This window comes from Hypanus sabinus, chromosome 4 (assembly GCF_030144855.1).
Source record: "Hypanus sabinus isolate sHypSab1 chromosome 4, sHypSab1.hap1, whole genome shotgun sequence".
Lineage (NCBI taxonomy): Eukaryota > Metazoa > Chordata > Chondrichthyes > Myliobatiformes > Dasyatidae > Hypanus > Hypanus sabinus.
In genome coordinates this window covers 172,514,707-172,537,485 of record NC_082709.1, presented here as the reverse complement: position 1 = coordinate 172,537,485, position 22,779 = coordinate 172,514,707, and the positions used below count along the sequence as shown (strand labels likewise).

Below are 22,779 nucleotides of genomic sequence, written 5' to 3'. Positions count from 1 at the left end.
CGGATGGTTGTCCGGATGGATGGGTGTACCAAACCATGTATGGAGTCGAAAACTGGCTGCCTCCAGGCTGCCGGGACGATGGGGCGAGGTTGGCTGATAGCCACGTTGCACAGGAGGGTCCTATCACCTGGGCCTACGAGAAAGTCTTGCAGCTGCAAACCGGAGACTGCAGTTCAGTAGCTGGGCATCTCGTCGTCTGCCTGCTGCGCCTCCGCCAGTGCTGCATAGTCCACCCCCAGGGACAGGGCCTGGACAGCTGTTCTGGAGAGTGCGTCCACCATGACGTTGTCCTTTCCTGAGACATGCTGGATGTCCATCGTGTTCTCGGAGATGTAGGACAGATGTCGCTGCTGGCGAGCTGACCAGGAATCGGACACCTTCGTGAACGTGACGGTCAACGGTTTGTGGTCCGTGAACGCAGCGAACGGCCTGCCTTCTAAGAAGTACCTGGAATGCTGGATTGCCAGATACAGTGCCAACAGCTCCTGGTCGAAAGCACTGTACTTGAGTTTGAGTGGTCATAGGTGCTTGCTGAAGAACGCCAGGGGTTGCCAGCGCCCCTCGATGAGCTGCTCCAGTACCCCACCGACTGCTGTGTTGGATATGTCCACCGTGAGGGTGGTCGGAACTTCCATTCTGGGGTGCACCAGCATCGTGGCATTTGCCAAGGCTTTCTTGGCTTTAATGGAAGCGGCCGTGACCTCCTCGTCCCAAGTAATGTCCTTGCCTTTACCCCTTTACCCGACATCAGGGTGTACAAAGGGCGCATGATACGGGCTGCTGAGGGGAGGAAATGGTGGTAGAAGTTCACCATACCAATGAACTCCTGGAGGTCTTTGACCGTGTTGGGCCGGGCAAAGTGGCAGATCGCGTCTACCTTGGCAGGCAGAGTTGTTGCCCAGTCTTTGGTAATCCTGTGGCCCAGGAAGTCGATGGTATTGAGACTGAACTGGCATTTGGTCGGGTTGATCATGAGGCTGAAATCACTCAGGCGGGAGTAGAGCTGGCGGAGGTGGGACAGATGCTCCTGACGACAACTGCTGGCTATAAGGATGTCGTCCAAATAGATGAATGCAAAGTCCAGGTCACATCCCACTGTGTCCATTAGCTGCTGGAACGGCATTCAGAGGAACTCGAACAGGCTGAACGGGATGATGAGTGCTGTTTTGGGGATGTCTTCAGGGTGCACTGGGATTTGATGGTATCTTGGACGAAGTCTGCTTTGGTAAAGATTCTTGCCCCGTGCAGGTTTGCTGCAAAGTCCTGTATGTGTGGCAAGGGGTAGCAGTCTGGAGTGGTAGCCTCGTTCAGTCTGCGGTAGTCGCTGCATGGTCTCCAACCCCCAGCTACTTTGGGCACCATGTGCAGGGGGGAGGCATATGGGCTGTCGGACCTCCGTACAATCCACAATTCCTCCATCCTCTGAACTCCTCCTTCGCCAGGCGGAGCTTTTCCAGGGGGAGATTTCGTGCGAGGGCATGGAGGGGTGGTCCCTGTGTCTGGGCATGGCTGCCGTGAACTGTGGTGCCAGAATCGATGGAAAGTCCGCCAGGATTCTGGTGAATTCATTGTCCAACTGCATGATGGAGTCTAGGTGTGGGGCCGGCAACTTGGCTTCACCCAGGGAGAATGTCTCTGGAAAGTCTCGGCATGTACCAGTCTTTTCCCTCGCAAGTCGACCAGCAGGCTGTGAGCTCACAAGAAGCCCGCCCCCAGGAGTGGTTGGGCCACCGCGGCCAGTATGAAGTCCCATGTGAACCGGCTGGCGCCGAACTGCAGCTGCACTGTGCAGGTGCCATAGGTCTGTATCGTGCTGCCGTTTGCAGCCCTCAGGGTGGGTCCTGGCTTCCAGTTGCGGGTGTCGTACCCTGTCGGGGGCAAGACACTGATCTTCGCTCCGGTGTCGACCAAGAAGCAGCGTTCTGACTGTTTGTCCCAGACGTACAAGAGGCTGTCCTGGTGGCCTGCCACCATAGTCATTAGCGGCATCTGGCCCTGGCCCTTGCAGGGCAGGCGACAACAGCGGGCTTTTGTGCCCCACTGCTGGTGGTAGAAACACCACTGTTCACTGTCCTCCTCACTCCTGCTTCTGTGTTGTGTGCGCCCCCCGCCGGGTCTGGTCTGCTATTGGGCACATGGCCTGGTAATCTGACAGACGGATGCCGCACTCTCCCTCTTGACTTTCCACAGTACGTCTGCCCGGGCCGCCACCTTCCGGGGGTCGCTGAAATCTGCGTCGGCCAGCAGCAGATGTATGTCCTCGGACAGTCGCTCTAGGAAAGCTTGCTCGAACATGAGGCAGGGCTTGTGTCCGTCAGCCAGGGACAGCATCTCGTTCATCAATGCTGATGGCAGTCTGTCTCCCAAACCGTCCAGGTGAAGTAGGCAGGCATCCCGCTCATGCCGTGAGAGGCCAAAGGTCCCAATGAGCAGTGCCTTGAATGCTTCATACATGCCTTCTTCCGGGGGCAACTGTATGAAATCTGCAACCTGGGCAGCCGTCTCCTGGTCAAGGGCACTCACCATGTCATAGTAACGCGTGGAATCAGAGGATATCTGCCGAATCTGGAGCTGGGCTTCTGCTTGGCTAAACCACATGCATCCATCGCAGCATCCAGAAAGTCAGCAGTTTTAATGAAACTGCGTGAACAGATGAAGAGTCGGTCATCTTTGGTCCAAATCCCGTTTGGACCGTTGGGGCCACCAATGTAGCGATGTGCTACACACCACTGAAGTAACGATACGCAGTCGGTAAGTCGTTTCGAGACTAGTTTATTCAAACTTCGCGGTGCTGGCATTTAAATCCTTAGCGCCCGCCCTCTGCGGGCGGAAATGACGTCAGAGGTGCATTACCAAAGTCTCCCCCCGCGCGCTGACTATTTGTGAGCCGGTTCGCCTGCGCAGAAAGTGGGTTGCCACATTACTATCTTTCCTTTCAGTTAGTCCTGACGAACGGTCTAGGCCAGAAACGTCAACTGTGCTTCTTCCTATAGGTGCTGCCTAGCCTGATGCATTCCACCAGCATTTTGTGTGTGTTGCTTGAATTTCCAGCATCTGCAGATTTGCTAGTGTTCGGGGTTTTCTACTGAGTAGTGTTGATGAACTTTCAAAGGGGTTTTGCAAGTACTTCATGCTATAATTGTACACATGTGGAGAATAAGAAGCAAATTCAGATTATTTTCTGACATGTGAACTACCTTAATCTACCTCAACAGAGAGGTTTATGTGGCTTAATTGTAACATTCTAAAATTACAATTGTTACGAATGTGCCACAGCTCTGAGGGGCCGAAGGGTGCGGGGTAGCTCCCTCCTTTGTGAGAATTGCAAGATCACTATTAAGTCAGTTCAGGAGACCCAGGAAATGAGAGAAAGACATGCAGAATCCACAAAGAATTTGGAATGTGCCTTGGCCTCCAAAAAGGTGGAACCATTGATACCGGCTGTTGTCTCTTGGAGACAGAATTGTGTATTGAATCCGGTACGATGCATCGAAGCCCCAGGCAGTGAACCAAGGGGGAGGTTGGTGGAGGTTGTCATCCCATCCTGATTGTCATCTGAGACCCTGTGAGTCAGGATAAAAGAAGGTCTGTAAGAACAGCCCCTCAGACGCACCAGAAGAAATGCTAGTGATCCTGTAATAGCGAAAGCCGGTGGGAAGGCCACGTGCGTCTTTTTCCATTTGCCCCGGAATCGGTGGTCCTTTACCATGAAAGAACGGTTTTTAGCTAACAACGGGGAAATCAACTCCCAATGACTCTCGAAGGATTGACATCATAAAAGGAATGGGCAAGTTTTAATCTGTCTTTCTCTCCAACCAAAAAGCTGCAGCTTGAATGAACTAAAGTGACTTCTATATTTCCATCAGACGATACATTATCCCCTAGACAACGATAGAGCTATTTCTTATTGATTATTATTATTATACCTGCATTTTTAGATTTAGTATTGACGATGTATATTATCTGTATATTTGCATTGATATTATTTTTGTGTATTTTTATCAATAAATACTGTTAAAAATAGTACCATCAGACTTTAATGGACCTCTCTATCTTTGCTGGTAAGTGACCCAGTTATGGGGTACGTAACACAATTATTTTTGACATGCTTTATTACAGCTATATTGTAAATGTCTCCAGCATTGATGAAATGGATGATGTTGATGAGGAACTAAAAGAGAAGGAAATTTGAGAAAATTCCAATGTATTCCCTGAATTTATATTTTAATATTGTGTTACTTTTGGTTTTTCATCATTGTGATATTTGCAAGTTATTTTTGATTTCTCTGTATTTATTGTATTTTTAATAGTGACGCTTGTCCAGGTGATGATAAGATCACAAAACTTAAAGTAACAATGGTGGCATGGGACCGTCATGACAATACTGTAATCACTGCTGTCAACAACCATACTTTAAAGGTGTGGGATTCTTATTCTGGACAATTGCTGCATATCCTAATGGTGAGTAGTAGTCAAATTATATGTCGAGGATTAACACACTGCAAAACTGACTGACCAATGCTGAGTAATTTAATATTATCAGGTGCACTACTTTAGTCACTATGAAAGGCTTACATGTAAATAAGCTCATATTATTATTATTATTATTATTATTATTATTATCATTATTATTATCATCATCATCTATCTCAAGATCTGCAGTTTGCTTTAAGTTCTGGTAAAATTGAATGAATATACAAATACCAAGTCTGTTCGTTTACGAGTTGTCATGGATACATCATATTGGTAAACATGTAGGTGGACTTGAATATCTTAAGAAATGCTGTAGGAATCTTGATCTAAGCATTCATTGTTGACACCTAATGGAATATCATAATAAATAATGTTATACTATCAACTGAATATGACGAACATATTAAACTCTCTCCCTTTGCTTATCTCTTATCATTCAAACTGGCTCCCTCCTCTATTTTTGAGCTAATGTATTAATTTTTTTTGCATTTTATAGTTTAAGTTTATTTCCTTTCCTGGATTTTGGGATCCCATTATACAGTTTAGCAGTGTGAGAAGCATACCAAAAAATTGTGCTGAGGCAAACGAGATTTATTTATCTAGGGAGAAAACCCTTCTGGCCTATTGAGCTGTGCCGCCCACTGACCCACCTATTTAACCCTGCTCTAATCACAGGATGTTTGCAATGACCAAGTAATATGTTAACCAGCACATCTTTGGACTGTGGGAGGAAACCCACGCCCTCACTGGAAGAACATACAGACCGTCTTACAGAGGATGCTGGAATTGAACTCTGAAATTTGATGTCCTGAGCTGTAGTAGCATTACGCTAACCGCTACTTTACCATGGTGCCCCAGTGTTAAAAACAGATACAAATAGAATCCAAATGATTAACCAGCACTATTTTTCTGTGTCCTCATTTCCAAAGCTTTAAACAATTTATGTTTGTTTTACAATTACTTCTTGGAAAACATAGATTCGATTGTATTAAAGTCACTTTTGACTATGAAACACAGGCACTGTATACTTGGCCTCCTCTTCAATAATACCACAATTATTACACATAGAAAAGACAAACTTAACATGGGGCAGAATATTAAATTTCAACTGTCAGGGGTTGACTTGGTAATAACATTGTTGTTTGAATTGGTAAGGTAGAGGGCTTTAACCCTTCTTGCAACAGGTGTGCACTTGGCTGACAGTGCTTACTTTCAGTTTTGATGTAATGCGACAAAATTTTCATGATCCACAGATTTTAAAAAAGCTTAATAAATATGATTGTATGCTTTAATTTAATAAACTGGGGTTTTAAAATATGTGCAAGCATGTCAAGCAATGTGCAACACTCATGGATCTCAGTTGTGCAAAATTGTGCTGTGAATGTGAAAACTGTGAGTGATATGGCTCCCGTCTCCTATTTGTGGGTCATTTAGTAGTAAATGGCCAATCTCAACAGCTGCTGAGAAGTTAGATATATCTATTTTGTTCATGTCTTTTGTTGATCATTCGCCACTGCCTTCCTCACTGCTGGTCTTTTTGAGTTCACCCATTCTTTCTGATGTTGCCTATCTTGCACTTTACAAACACATGATCCCTCCGTGCTCCTCCAAACTTGATGCTTGTGGTATTCACTATCAGAATGATGGTGTAGAAAAGGCTGTGGCAATTAAGTTATTTAAGGGCTATCCCAATGCTTGCATGCCTTGGGCCTCATGATGGAATATTGTAGCCAGGTATCTTTTACAAAATTCATGCATGTATATTTAATTTTGACCTTTTGTCTATCAGTTGAGATATTAAATGGATGTTCTGCCTGCAAATTCAAATGAGGCTGGAGTGTTTTAGTCACTGACCAGAATAGATTATCTGATTATTATATCAGTCCCCTTTGTGGAACATTACTGTGTGTGAATTATGTGCTGTTCCTTGCAATGCAGCAGTGAGCACACTTCAGAAGAGCTTTGATTGTTTTGGCCACAAGATGTGTTGTGAAAGCGCAAGTTTTTCTTTCCTTGGTTCTGCATTTGTTGTACAAATCAAGTCCAGGGAAACGCAGATAAATGTTGCAGTGTGCATTTAAAAAAAATTAAAAAACAAACAAGTTTTATCTGGAAAAGGTAAGTTGGATGACTTTGGTATCAGAAATTTAAATACTAAAGATTAAAATTTGTATTCTCATAACATTTACAGTTGTGTTGCCTTTATGCCTGGTTTATTTAAGCTGGCGTGAAGCTGAGAAAATAGAGAAGAATTTTGTCATAGTTTTCAAGAAACTTGTTTAAAGTTGGCTCCTTTTGTATAATGCATCACTTTGAAATCAGTTTTATTTGTGTAGATTGTGCCTTTTCCCAGCTGTGCAGGAATTGAAGCATTTGGCTGAAGGAGCTAGTTATGGAGAAAATGCATTTGTACATAAGGTGACTTCTGATACCAAAATTATCATTCTTGTAAACCTTTTACCCATATCCTTGTTGAAGAGGTTGTAATTTTATCAGTGTGTTCAAATGAAATTTTAGTAAATAAGATTCTATACCATATGAAAAACAACACTTTCATTCATATGGTACGAAATTTTGATTTCATACCCAAGAATGAGTGTTCAAATTAGTTCCTGGAGAGTAGAAGATAAAATGAAGCAGTCATGTATGTGATATAGGAGACTGCAAATGCTAGAATCTGGAACAACAAAAAGCTGGAAGATCAGACATCAATTAGCAGGGAAATGGACAGTCAATGTTTCAGACACTGTCCACTGAGTTCCTCCATTTTTTTGTGTTGCTTAAACAGATATAAACTTCTTGATGCTTATTTTGTTTCATTGAAGTAAAAATTATAATTGGTTTGTCTATATGAAAATAACTAATTTATGAGTCTCGTATAGAGTAATTTTTTTCTAAGTTTGGAATATGACTGAATGTGTCTTTCATAGTCTTCAGTGATAAGATATAGAGAAGTTTTTGTTGTATATTCTGTTTTGTAAATAGATTGGAAAATGATTTGAAAGGATTGGATTCCTAATGTTGGCCTGAGGGGATTCCTTTTTGTAGGAAGATGGGCAGTTTTTTAAATATTAGTTTCCCCTTCACTTTACACATGGCTTACTGATCCCTTTAACTACAGACACTGAACTTTAGCTTTCCTCACAGCATTATTGATAGAATCAGTTATTCACAAGAGGTACTTTTGTTTGTTCTGTGGTTTCTTATAAACTGTTGTTATTGTTCCTGCTCTACTGTTGCTATCTGCTTTCTCTTTAATTTGCTTCCTGTCAGATAAAGGAATGGATATTATCCCTGAATGACCACTGCAGCTTTCATTTCATTCCCTTACATTATTACCTTTCTTCCTACCTTATATGTACCTTCAGAACAATGTCATGAATTATTCTTTGGTAATGAAACATCAGACTTTTATGCTGATTTCAACATTGTCTATCACTTCAGATTTGTGAAATGTGCTTTCTTTCAAATACATGGTAGATCATGGAAACGGGCTGTTCAGTCCATCATTTCAAGCATAATGTTCTGAATATTTTTGCATGTCTGAAAATGCAAAATCAGTTTACGGTGCATGTCTTACTTTGGCAAGATTCTGCTTTTAATCTTGCATGTTGATAGTCCTTGACATGCATAAATCAGGTGGACAAATGTTGAAACCTTGTTGCTGCTGAAGCCTTGTTACACATCCATGAATACATTTAAGATTGTGAAGACCAGCATGGTTGCAGAGTTAGTTCACAAAAAGATAAGAGAGGTTTAGACTGTGGAGTGGTAGCAGGACTTAGACTGAGCATGGTGAACTGAATCATGCATGCTTTGGCCTAGTAGGTATGAATTTTTTTCAGCACAGGCTAGATGGTCCCAAAGGCATGTTTCTGTGCTGTTCTACTCTGACTCTTTGATTCTATGAAATATGAACTTTTGGTTGCTTTTAACCATGACTGGTGATCCATGGCCCATTTTTAATGTTAAGAATTCAATTTGAAGTAATCAGTGTTGTTAAGCCTAAAGTACACACTTGCATTAAGGGGGAAAGTTGCATAATAGTCTTTTAACTTGTTTCTAATTGTCTTTCTGTAATGAACTTGGGGCCATTTAACCACTGGATACTTTGAAAGTTTACAGGGAAAGAACAACTAAGTTAATTGAATAACTGTTAAAATGGATCACAGAGCTTCAAATATATACACATGTGTGGATGAAAATCAGAGATGGCTGGAACATTGGAACATGAATAAGCTATTGCATCATTCAATATTATAAAGGCTGATTATCCAAATACAGACATCCAAATACCCAAGTCCAGCTTATTTCCCACATTCCTTAATTCACTTACCTTAAGAAGAGCATCTAACTTGTTCTTAAATTTAATGCATGATTGAATTTCAACTGCTGTCAAAACATTGCAAAAAACTGCCAGTAATGTGAATAATTTCATGATAACTGCTGGCACTGTCTAGTCAATTTCATTCAGTTGTACAGCAGAAAAAGCTGGAAATACTTGGGCAACATTTTACAGAAAGAAGCAGTTAACCTTTAAGGCCAAAGATCTTTTATTGAAACTGGGAGAGAAACAAGAACAAGTTATTTTTTTCAAGTGCAGAGATGGTGTGTTGGGTGTGACATGGGGTTAAGTTATAGAGGTCCTCTGATCAAATGGGTCAATGGGGATACTTAGAGAAATGGTTAGTGAGGCAGAGAAACATAAAGTGGAATAATATAGAAGATGAATTGGTGTGCCGCACAATAGGGCACAAGATAATAGACAAAGTTCAGAATGAGGATATGATTGAGAATTAAAGTGGTGTGAAATAAGGACTGCATCCAGGTGCTCTGTAAAATACTCACCCAATCTGCAGTTAGTCTCATTAAAGTAGAGGCGACTGTATTGTGAACACACAATTGAATACACCAGATTGGAAGAAGTGCAAGTGAATTGCTGCTTCACTCCTCTTTTAGTGCATCTTGGTCTGAATGGCTGCTATTTGAACCCATCATGAATTTTAAAAAAATCATTACTGATGCATGTGAATAGAATACCTATACAACTTATCTTTACAGCAATCCTGCCCTCACGCGAACACCCTGGTTCCATTTGTGTTTGTGCTTATTTTCAACTTAAAGGTTTTTTTTCCTTTTCTCTTTATCAGTTTTGACAAAGGGTCTTTGACCTCAAACTTTTATCTCTATTTCTCTTTCACAGTTATTGCCTGATCAGAATTATGATTTCATTTTCAGCATCTATATTTTAAAAAAATATTTTATTTTAGGGTCATGAAGATGAAGTGTTTGTTTTGGAGCCTCATCCATTTGACTCAAGAATAATTTTGTCTGCTGGTCACGATGGAAATATCTTTATTTGGGATATTACTAAAGGAACAAAATCTCACCATTACTTTAACATGGTAAGTGCACTAACTTGAGCAGATGTAGTAAATAGCAGGAAAGTAATATGCATAAGATAAAAGGAGGACCAAATAGGAAAATAGCGTGAAGACAGATGACAAGATGTGATAAGTAGAATTGAAAACATGAGAAGCTAGTAAATAAAGATAGTTTCAATCATTTGAACATTTACATTTTGTCAATATTGCATATTTTGAGAAGAACCATTGGACTTTAGTTGTTTTCAGAACATTACTTGGTATTGTCCAGAAATAAAGAAGCCTTTATTTGTTCTTTTTAAACTTTTTTTGTTCTTTGGAGATTCATATTCTTTGAAAAGTTAACATCTTGGGTCTTGTAGGCGGTTGTAGATGTTTGCAGTATGTCAGGAGTTTGGACCATTGTGACTTGATGTGTATTCCATTTAGGGGTACAGAAAATGTTTTTGAAGGACCATTTGTCTGTGGGAGTGCTTCAGTATTGGGGAAATGGAGATTAACATGGGGGGGGTTAAAGGCTGTTTATCACAAATGCATTTTCTGGAGTAGTAGAGATCCTCAAAGATTAATTTTTATTTCTGTTATTTACTATATAGAACATAGAATAGTATAGCACATAACAGGCCCTTCGGCCCACAATGTTGTGCCGACCCTCAAACCCTGTCTCCCATATATAACCCCCCACCTTAAATTCCTCCTTTATTAATATATGTATTAATGATACAGGGCAGGGTGAAGAGTGTAACATATCCAAGTTTGGGAACTTGGACAAGGGTAAAGTAAATGGTAAGAAATGATGAAGAACAGTGAGAACATTGGGGTTCTCTGAATGCGATAACTCAGGTATTAGAAAGGATGGTAAAGAAGTTATATGGCATGTTTTCCTTTATAGGCTGGGGCATAGAATAAGGAAATTGAGAAGTAGTGTTACAAATTTACAGAACTGGTTGGACTGCATTTGGAGTATTGTGTGAAGTTCTGGTCAGCACAATATGAATGAAAAGTATGGCTGTGCTGGGGAGTGTATAGAGGCGTTTCACTGGGATGTTGCCTGAATTGGAGGACTTTACTTATGGAGATGGAATTGATAGACTATATTTGGCTTGTCTGGAATGAGGAAGCCTGTGAGAGTTGAACTGAAAGTCTTTAGAATCCTTTGATATACTTAATACTGAAATAGAATTCCAGTCATTAAGCAAAGAGCAGATGGGGGGGGGGGGAAGGGCAGGAAAGTGGACTTGTAGAATACCTCATCAATTATAATGTTAGCAAAAGGGGTGTAAGCTTGAGATGCCAATTTGCATACTTCGTCTTCTTACTCAGTTAGTGCTAAAATCTGGGTTAAAGATCAGACTTTTAAGTGTGCCTTTATTGTTCTTATAGATTCCACTTTAGCATTTGTTTTCATTCTTTCTCACAATTAACTCTGATCTACAAGTGCAAGCAAAATTCAGTAAATATACTTGATTGATTTTCACTTTGTGCTGCATTGTTATTGTTTTACCCTGTTTTACTTCAATGCGTTATGTGATGACTTTGATCTGTATGAATCTGTAAGAAAAGCTTTTCACTGTATCTTGGTACATGTGACAATAATAAACTAAATCACGGATGTACATTTTTGTAGTTTTTGGCTTCCAGTTAGTTTTGTTCATTTGTTTAACATAATACATTAGTCAAATTGTTTTTGTTTGAAATCCTTGTGTTTAATTTTCTTTGATTGAATTAAATAACTTGTTCCTAGAAAAAGAAACTTTGTGTTGAATCAGATCATCAAGTCTCTTCTACCTCCTTACAATAAAGCCAAGATCATGAGCTTTCTAAATAAGTTTTTCTGACTTACCTTTGTTTTATAATTCTGGCTTTTTCATTCTAAGCTGTTATCAATGCATCTTCCATGCAACCTGAAGTGTGTACTTCGAATAGGGTGCAATTAGATGTGGTTCAAAAAATATATTTAAGCATAATTGCATAGTTAAAATCCATGGTTTTCTTACAGATTGAAGGCCAAGGTCATGGTGCTGTATTTGACTGCAAGTTTTCACCAGATGGCCAGCATTTTGCTTGCACTGACTCACATGGACATTTGCTTATATTTGGATTTGGATGCAGTAAATTGTATGAAAAGGTAAGTTTTTGTGCTGTCTTGTTTTTTATGATCTTCCAAAAATGCATTAATTGTAATAGAAAGTCTACAGTTGTGCATGTGGGAGGAAGAAAACAAAGTAACGGTCACAGAATTGTACAGTGTGGAAACAAGCCACTTAACCCAACTCATCCATGCCAAATACTGGGCTTCCTTGTGTACTAATCCCATCTTTCAGCACTTTAACCTTTACGCTTAAGTGATTGAAGTGTTCATTGTAGAGCTTTAAGTGCTTTCAGTGACTCAGCTTCAGTCACTCTCAGTACATTCCAGGTACTTGCCAAAATCTGGTGAAGAAATAGCCCTTCATATCCACTATAAATCTCTTCCACTTTACCCTGAATGCATGTCCTATAGTTTTACCTACCTCTGATATGGAGGGAAAGTTCCCTGTGGTCTATCCTATCAGCATTCTTCATTATTTTTTAAACCTCAGTCATGTCCCATCTTAACCTTCTTTGGTCCAGGAAAGACAGACATATAGCTTTTCCAATCTCTCTTCACAACTGAACTGGTCCTCTGGCATTATCCTGTCACATTGCTGATTAGAGAGGAGATTAACGCAATAGAAAGGAAGGACATTAGCATGGAGGATGTGGAATCGATATGGGTAGAGCTGCGTAACGCTAAGGGGCAGAAAATGCTAGTGGGAGTTGTGTGTAGGCCACCTAACAGTAGTAGTGAGGTTGGAGATGGCATTAAACAGGAAATTAGAAATGTGTGCAATAAAGGAACAGCAGTTATAATAGGTGACTTCAATCTACATATAGGTTGGGTGAACCAAATTGGTAAGGGTGTTGAGGAAGGGGATTTCTTGGAATGTATGCGGGATGGTTTTCTGTACCAACGTGGAGGAACCAGGTAGAGAGCAGGCCATTCTAGATTGGGTATTGAGCAATGAGGAAGGGTTAGTTAGCAATCTTGTTGTGCGAGGCCCCTTGGGTAAGAGTGACCATAATATGGTGGAATTCTTCATTAAGATGGAGAGTGACATAGTTAATTCAGAAACAAAGGTTCTGAACTTAAAAGAAGGGTAACTTTGAAGGTATGAGACGAGAATTAGCTAAGATAGATTGGCAAATGATACTTCAAGGGTTGACGGTGGATATGCAATGGCAAGCATTTAAAGAACGCATGGATGAACTACAACAATTGTTCATCCCAGTTTGGCAAAAGAATAAACCAGGGAAGGTAGTGCACCCATGGCTGACAAGGGAAATTAGGGATAGTATCAAGTCCAAAGAAGAAACATACAAATTAGCCAGAAAAAGCGGCACACCTGAGGACTGGGAGAAATTCAGAGACCAGCAGAGGAGAACAAAGGGAAAAAAGATTGAGAGAAAGCTGGCAGGGAAAATAAAAACTGACTGTAAAAGCTTTTATAGATATGTGAAAAGAAAAAGATTGGTTAAGACAAATGTAGGTCCCTTACAGTCAGAAACAGGTGACTTGATCATGGGGAACAAGGACATGGCAGACCAATTGAATAACTACTTTGGTTCTGTCTTCACTAAGGAGGACATAAATAATTTTCCAGAAATAGTAAGGGACCGAGGGTTTAGTGAGATGGAGGAACTGAGGGAAATACATGTTAGTAGGGAAGTGGTGTTAGGTAAATCGAAGGGATTAAAGGCAGATAAGTCCCCAGGGCCAGATGGTCTGCATCCCAGAGTGCTTAAGGAAGTAGCCCAAGAAATAGTGGATACATTAGAGATAATTTTTCAAAACTCCTTAGGTTCTGGATTAGTTCCTGAGGATTGGAGGGTGGCTAATGTAACCCTACTTTTTAAAAAAGGAGGGAGAGAGAAACCGGAGAATTATAGACTGGTTAGCCTGACATCGGTGGTGGGAAAATGCTAGAGTCAGTTATCAAAGATGTGATAATAGCACATTTGGAAAGCAGTGAAATCATCAGACAAAGTCAGCATGGATTTGTGAAAGGAAAATCATGTCTGACGAATCTTATAGAATTTTCTTTTTTTTTTATTAAACTTTTTTTATTGAATTTTCAAATAATTACAGAAATAAAAGAAAATACATGAGAAAAAAATATATACCCTAACCCCCTCCCCTTAACCCCTCCCCCTAACATCCCTATAAAAGAAAGAAAGGAAAAAGAAGAAAGAAAGAGTGCCTGGATATCGGAAGATCCCCACATGCTCCATGGAGTTTGTAATAACTTTAGTATATATATTTATTTATTTCCCCAAATAACCAATTATTTCATCTTCGGAGCACCTATATATTTAATCCTGTCTTTTGTAAATAAGGGTGCCAAATTTTCAAAAATGTTTCATATTTATCTCTTAAATTATAAGTAATTTTTTCAAGTGGAATACAGCCATAAATTTCCTTCCAACGATCTATACTTAAGTATGTATCCGATTTCCAAGTAACTGCAATAGCCTTTTTGGCTACTACCAATGCTGCTTTTTCATAAAATCACAAAAATCTTGACGTTTCCGTAACATTGAATTAAATCTCCATCTATAAATTGATTCCTCTTTATCTGTCATTATCATTGTCATTATCAAAGGAGAATGATCTGACAATATTCTCGCTTTATATTCCACATTTTTCACTCTATCTTGAATATTCGTTGATAATAGGAAAAAATCTATCCTTGAATATGTTTTATGTCTATTTGAATAAAATGAGTAATCTCTTTCTTTTGGATTAATTCTTCTCCGTATATCAATCAAGTTTAAATCTTTCATCAATGATAGAGTTAATTTTACTACTTTTGATTTTGTGACCACCTTTGTTGATCTATCTAAAACTGGATTTAGACAAAAGTTAAAATCTCCACCTATTAATATTTTGTCATGTGCGTTAGCTAAATTCAAAAAGACCTCTTGTATAAATTCTACATCATTTTCATTTGGTGCATAAATATTCATAAGAGTCCATAGTTCCAAAAAAAATTTGACAATGTATAATTACATATCTCCCTGCCGAATTAATTAATACGTTTTGTATTTTAATTGGTAAATTTTTATTAACCAAAATTGCAACTCCTCTCGCCTTTGAATTAAATGAAACGGCAATAACATTTCCAACCCAGTCTCTTTTTAATTTCTGATGTTCTTTGTCTGTTAAATGTGTTTCTTGTAAAAAAAAAGCTATATGTTTTCATTTTTTTAATGTATGTTAGAATTCTTTTTTTATTTTTACTGGTCCATTAAGCCCATTAACATTAACACTTAAAAAAATTCAGTAAATTAGTCATTATTTTTAATTATGTTACTCCAAGCTATAATAATACCTAATCTTTCAACTTTCGTGGTATCTTGGGAAATCTTTCTTAAAATTCTCCGTGTTGCTATGTGTGTCCCCACCAATCATCCAGGCAGAAAGATAGAAGTAAAATAGAGTATAAAGAAAAAAACAAAATACCCCCCTACTAATGTTGTGAAAAAAACGGGTCATGGCAATCGCCATGATTACACACGTGAATCCCGCAGTAACAGATCCAAAGCTCCCCAGCCCCCCCGCAACATAGAAAAGTATATATATAAGAAGAAAAAAAATACTATTCTCAATTATTATTTCTGAAATTTTGCTTTTCTCCCCTGTATCATCCTTAAATGTCCATCACTTCCATTCACTGTCTCTATCTTCATCTTTAATCCATCACGCTTGGAAGTCTCTATGTATAATTAGCGAATAGATGGAAGTTTTTGTGTGAACTCCTCCGCTTCTCGATAATTGTTAAAAAATCTTCTTTTTCCCTCCTCCAAAAAAATTATCAGCGTTGCTGGGTGACGCATTATAAATTTTATAACCCTTTTCCCATAAGACATTTTTCGCTAGGTTAAATTCCTTCTTTCTCTTCAAAAGGTTATAACTTATATCAGGATAAAAAAGAACTGCCTTCCCTGCTATCATCAATGGCCCGTTTCTCTTTTTGGCACGTTGTGCAGCTGCCTTCAGGATCTTTTCTTTATCTTGGTATCTTAAGCATCTTATCAAAATTGATCGTGGATTTTGATCAGCTTGAGATCTTGGCCTTAAGTCTCTATGAGCCCTTTCGATCTCAATTAGAGTATCTTCTTCCATTTCCAATTTTTCAGGGATTCACTTTGAAAAAAAATTATTGGATCTTTTCCTTCTACATCTTCTTTAAGTCCAACAATTTTAATATTGTTTTGTCTACTAAAATTTTCAAGCTTATCAATTTTTTCCATAAATTGATTTTTTTCTGATGTCCAGGCAGTAGTATCATTTTCCATTTTATTCTTTCTTTCAGCTATGTCTTCCGTTGTAGTTTCCAAATCTATAATTCTCTTTTCCATTTTTTCCTGTCTTTTTGTCATTTTATCAAACATCATCTCCATATTTGTCATTTGATTACTTTTAATGTGTTTAATTTTTCTAATTTACGCATTATTTGCATCAAAGTCTTTTCCATATTTCCAGAAAGACTTTTGCCTCCATCTTCGTCTGATTTTTCCAGAGAATCTGACTCTCTTTCAGATTCCCTTTCACTTTTGGTTTCAGTCGTAACTGGGATTTGTAGTTCTGGTTGCTCCCGCTTGCGCATGCTCCTTCCTTCACGTTTGCGCAGTTCTCGTTGATCTTTTCCTTTAGAAATGGTCGATGTTGCCGCAGTTTCCTGTTCTGTATCGCCGGCGGCATCACGTACCTGAGCCCGCGGTTCTTTGGCAGAAGTGGGCCTTGATTCTGTTCCAACTTGCGTTGCCTTCACGGTAGTAGTTTTCTTCATCTTCTGTTTGTGAGGCATAACTTGAAACAATCCAGAGTAGTTTATAAGTAACTTCTAGAAAGTATTGACTAACTTTTCTTCATTTAGACATTTATTGATTTTTTACGGGAGAGCTGGGTTCCAGCGTCTCGATCCTATGTCATCACGTGACGTCCTCCCCCCTTATAGAATTTTCTGAAGATGTAACTAGTAGAGTGGATAGGGGAGAGCCAGTGGATGTGGTATATTTAGATTTTCAAAAGGCTTTTGACAAGGTCCCACACAGGAGATTAGTGTGCAAACTTAAAGCACACGGTATTGGGGTTATGGTATTGATGTGGACAGAGAATTGGTTGGCAGACAGGAATCAAAGAGTGGGAGTAAACGGGACCTTTTCAGAATGGCAGGCAGTGACTAGTGGGGTACCGCAAGGCTCAGTGCTGGGACCCCAGTTGTTTACAATATATATTAATGATTTAAACGAGGGAATTAAATGCAGCATCTCCAAGTTTGCAGATGACAGGAAGTTGGATGGCAGTGTTAGCTGTGAGCAGGATGCTGAAAGGAATCAGGGTGACTAGGATAGGTTAGGTGAGTGGGCAAATTCATGTTAGATGTGATTTAATGTGGATAAATGTGAGGTTATCCACTTTGGTGGCAAGAACAGGAAAACAGATTATTATCTGAACAGTGGCCGATTAGGAAAAGGGGAGGTGTAACGAGACCTGGGTGTCATTGTACACCAGTCATTGAAAGTGGGCATGCAGGTACAGCAGGTAGTAAAAAAAGATGAATGGTATGTTGGCATTCATAGCAAGAGGATTTGAGTACAGGAGCAGAGAGGTTCTACTGCAATTGTACAAGGCCTTGGTGAGACCATACCTGGAGTATTGTGTGCAGTTTTGGTCCCCTAATCTGAGGAAAGGCATTCTTGCCATAGAGGGAGTACAGAAAAGGTTCACCAGTTTGATTCCTGGGATGACAGGACTTTCATATGAAGAAAGACTGGATCGACTAGGCTTATTCTCACTGGAATTTAGAAGATTGAGGGGGGATCTTATTGAAACGTATAAAATTCTAAAGGGATTGGACAGGCTAGATGCAGGAAGATTGTTTCTGATGTTGGGGGTCCAGAACGAGGGGTTACAGTTTAAGGATAAAGAGGAAGCCTTTTCGGACCGAGATGAGGAAAAACTTCTTCACATAGAGTGGTGAATCTGTAGAATTCTCTGCCACAGGAAACAGTTGAGGCCGGTTCATTGGCTATATTTAAGAGGGAGTTAGACATTACCCTTGTAGCTAAAGGGATCAGGGGGTATGGAGAGAAAGCAGGTGCAGGGTTCTGAGTTGGATGATCAGCCATGATCATACTGAATGGCAGGGCAGGCTCGAAGGGCTGAATAGTCTACTCCTGCACCTATTTTCTATGTTTCTACATCATTGGTGACCAGAACTGCATGCATTACTCCAGCTGAAGCCTAACTAAGGTTTTATAAAGTTGTAGCATAACCTCCCTATTTCTGCATTCATTTTTCTGACTAATGAAAATTAGTATTCCATTTTCCTTCCTACCACATTATCTGCCTGTGTTGCTACCTTCAAGGGTCTGTGGTATTGTATTCCAAGTCCCTGTCTTCCTCAATACTTTGAGATCTTACCATCCCTGTTTTATGTACTGGCCTCAGTATCCCAAATGCATCACCACAGTTTCCTGGAGTAAACTCATCTGCCATTTCTCATCCTACTTCACCAACAAGGATATCACCCAGTAGCTTAAGACTACGTTACACACTATCAACAACTCTTCCAATGCGCATGTCATCTGTGAACTTGATGTTCATGCCTCACACTTCTACATTCTACAGGTGTTTCACTTATCTTGCAACAGCATGATCATGTCTCAGCACACATCCTTGTGAGGTACCACTAGTCACAGGCATTCTGTTCCAAAAGATATTCTTATACCATTGCTCACTGTTCCCTATTGCCAAACCAGTGGTATGTTGAATACCAGGTGAAACGTGAAGTCTTTGGGGTAACTACAAGTCTGTGTCTTTGCTGTTCCTTTGCTCACATTTGAGTGCTCGATGACAGGTGCCGATGCTTTTTTTTGCCAGTGGGTGGGGAGGAGGGATTGTTGCTTGTTGCTGCTTACGCACGGGAGGGAGGAGCTTGGGCAGGGGGACTTTAGAGTTCTAACATGTGACTGTCGCTCATTCTTTGGGGGTACTCCTCTGTTTTTGTTTTTGTGAAAAAGGCATTTCAGGATGTATATTGTATACTTTTCTCTGACATTAAATTGTACCTTTGAAACCAATTTTAGATCCATTTTGCCAACATGTCCTGGACTCCGTGGGCCCTAACCTTTGAACCAAATTTCCCATGTAGGGTCTTTCAAAAGCCTGACTAAAGTCCATGTAAATCATGCCGACTGCCCTGCCCTCATTAATACACTTCATTACATCTTCAAAGAATTTATTCAAATTGGTCATAGTCCCTCCTTTTCCTGGTGACATTAATCATCTCCCTTGTGAGCAGTTTCTCTCCCATTCAGCACCTTACCTATCACTAATGTTAGGCTCACAGGTCTATAATTACCAGGCGATTCCCTGCTACCTCTCTTGACAATAAGCTGGCCAATGGTGTAATGGCACCCACACTGGACTTTGAGGTGAGGGGTCCCGTACCAGCTGGCTCCTTGCATGCTTTCCATCTGTGCTGGGTTGAGTGTCAAGCTAGCAACTCGTAAAACAAAAACAGACAACTGCTAAAGAAACGGCAAGATTGCTGCCTGATGTGCCACAAATCGCAGAGAGGAACAACAATGATCCTTCAAAAAGGGGACAAAGTTCGGGAGAATTTTAGTGATGTTGAATAGGTGATTGGTATTTAATCCATTTTCAGTTTAGTATGTTCAGAAAAAAATTGTTTAATTTGCCAGTGATAGTGTTAGTAAATATTTTCCAAGTTGGCTTCTATACTTAAAAACTCGACCATGTTGCTTTTTTAGCTTCTGGTGCTTTTGATACTTTTAGTAATAGAGACATCAACGTTTTCAACTGAAGTGGAGCATTTGGTTATTTGTCAACGTCTTCAGATGAAAAAAGTGCAAGTGGTACATTTTTTAAAGGTTGCATATTTGGTTTATTTGATTCATCTTAGTGGTATGACAGTTTAGGAGCCTGTATAAAGGTTGTTGAAAGAAATTGAACCAAGGAGTAGTCAAATTAAAATCTATTTTGTGATAAAATTGCAGTACTTGGCACAGTAAGTTTGTTTTTCTGAGACTGGAAGTGAAGAAAAACAACAAATTTCAGGTCAGTGATAGGAAAATTGATTCCAAAAACTTTAGGTGTACACTATGTATAGAATAAATGCTTTGTTTACAGATTCCAGAACAAATGTTTTTCCATACTGACTATCGGCCATTAATTCGTGATGGAAACAACTTTGTCTTGGATGAACAGACTCAACAGGCTCCCCATCTCATGCCACCACCATTTCTAGTGGATGTGGATGGGAATCCTCATCGAACAGAGTATCAGCGATTGGTGCCAGGACGTGAGAACTGTCAAGATGAACAACTCATACCACAGTTAGGATATGTGGCAACAGGTAAGTGTGTTAGTTGGCTATCAAAACAAATGGATTCAATACCTTTTCTTAAACAATTAAAGGCATGGTACTGCTTTGTTTGCATTTCTATATTTACCTTCAATTTGAGTCTTCTGGAATTTCTCATTTAAAAAAAAAATCGGCAGAATGTGTTCTGCACATCATTTAATTTAAGATTTTTGTATTTTCTCTGTAGAGTGATCGTGCAGTGATTTATTTGATTGGGAAGAGTAAAGTATTTAGTTCACTTCAAAGATGTCTAAAGTTGCTTTATAACTAGGGAAGAAGTTCTAAAGATTGGTCGTAATGTAGAGATTTCAGAACCAATTTGAACAGGATTTTTTGGAGAGCAAATAAACTAAAAGTCCAAATGCAGTTGTCAACCACAGAGTTGTGGATGCAGAATATGTTTAAAGTTGAGATACATTTTGAGACTGCAGCAGAGCTGAAGACCAGGAGATTAGGAAGATGAATAGAATTAATGCTAATTGTAACATTCTCCTTCGCGTGTAATGAAACGCCGAATTAAACGTCGAGATAAACCACAGTTAATAAGAACCAGATCGCAGTAAGAACCAGATCGCAGTAAGATTAACCATTTACTGTTCACTCTTCACATTAACATATGATGAAAACTGTTGATAAAACAATACAAGATTGATACAGTATTTGTTCCTTAATATCACATTTCAAGTGTAAATACTTGCAAAGGTGACTATAACTACATTACACTAAGGTGCAGTATACAGGGAGAGTTTACCTGCTCCATTGACTACTTTAAATACACTTCCATGCAAACTATCCGCGACTCTTTAACTAACGAAAGCATAAACATTATCTACCGTCGTTACTTCTAACAGGATCGGCATTAACATCTTAGTTCAATATATCGATTATCTATTAACTTACAGCGTTGCTCTCACTGTGATTTCTCATGCCTGCAAAACAACTTCTGCTCGGGTCTGCCTCGTGGTGAGCCCCCACCCTCGCGCTAATTTCAAACCGGTATTTTCCCACAAGACGCGGCGAAACCGGATGTGACGTCATCGCATGCCGATATATTTTACATGCAATGAATATACTTTAAACACTTCTAATTCTAACTAGAAAATACTATCGAATGAATTACTAAGCGGAAATATTATAAACTAAATAACTGTCGTAAAGACAGCACACTCCCCGCTTGACCTTCGTAAGGTCACAATGAGCAGAGTACAAAACTTAGTCTCTTAATCAGTCATTGGGTAGAAGTAGAATAACTTCTGTAACTGGCCCTTGGTAAATTTTCACATCGCCTTGGTCGGTAGTCTTCAATTCGATCTTCCTGACATGTCCATCCCCGCTAGGGAATGTAGCAGTGATTCTGGCCGTTGGCCAGCTGTTGCGGGCGATTTGCTTGTCCCTGAGCAGGACTAAGTCTCCAACTTGAAGATTCCTGTGGGGTTCTGTCCACTTTTGTCTCTGTTGCAACAAAGGTAGATATTTTTGTCTCCAGCGAGGCCAGAACTGATTTGCCAGAGCCTGGACTTGTCTCCATTGCTTTGTGTACAAATCCTTGTCTGAGAAGTCTCCTGGTGGAGGAGGTGCTCCTGCCTTCTGCGTAAGGAGCGTTGATGGCGAAAGTATAAAGGGGTTTTCTGGGTCAGAAGACACAGGTAGGAATGATTGTGCGTTTATAATGGCTGTGACCTCTGCCATTAGGGTGCACAGTACCTCGTGGGTCAATCGGGTGCGTTGCTGGATCTCAGGTTTCCTTTTCCGGGTTTTCCGTAAGGACGTGAACCGTTTGACTGCCTGCTCTTTGTTATCTGGTGAGCACTGGCGTGGTTCTCTGATAGGTAGTGGGGCGACCCAATTATTTGCTTCATCCCTGAAGACTTTGGTGTCCATCATTTTTAAGAAGAAGACGTCTTGAGCTGATGGAGCAAGTTTATTGTCATACTTCGCTTGAGCGAAGACTGACTGGCCCAGCGACTCGTTGCTTGCCTCGCGCTTGTTAACGCCTTGTTGTGCTTCCTTGATATACATGGAACTTGTGCAGGGTTGAAAAATCGAATGGCGGCCACTCTCTAGCACATTGGTCTTGAGTGTGTCGACCGTCGGTTTGTGTACGTCACCGAGACACACCTCTCCTATCACCACCCAGCCCAGATCCAGACGTTGCGCGAAGGGGGCGTCGAGTGGTCCATTGACCTGCTGCCTAACCTTGTGTACCTGGATAACATCTCTTCCTAATAGCAGGAGTATTTCCGCTTTCGGATCCAGTTCTGGGATGTGTTTGGCGATGTGGTGGAGATGCGGCTGGTGTAGCACCGCACTTGGTGTCGGGATCTCAGCGCGGTTATTCATGATTTCATTGCACTCTAAGAGCGGAGGGAGACAGATGACGACTTTACCATCCAGGGACTCGATCTGGATGCCTTCTGCCTTCCTTCCTTGGGTTTCCATGTTGCCTG

The 22,779-nt window shown here is 40.3% G+C and overlaps 1 protein-coding gene across 5 annotated transcripts in view; it reads left to right on the top strand.

Annotated features, from left to right (window-relative positions):
• LOC132393496 (bromodomain and WD repeat-containing protein 1-like) overlaps positions 1-22,779 on the top strand; it is a 158,105-nt gene that overhangs the window by 45,650 nt on the left and 89,676 nt on the right. For all 5 annotated transcript variants that reach the window (XM_059968828.1, XM_059968825.1, XM_059968826.1 and 2 more), the window contains 4 exons: positions 4,311-4,461; positions 9,744-9,878; positions 11,857-11,985; positions 20,098-20,323. In XM_059968828.1, coding sequence (XP_059824811.1) covers positions 4,311-4,461; positions 9,744-9,878; positions 11,857-11,985; positions 20,098-20,323 — 641 coding nt within the window. The remainder of the gene's footprint in view (positions 1-4,310; positions 4,462-9,743; positions 9,879-11,856; positions 11,986-20,097; positions 20,324-22,779) is intronic.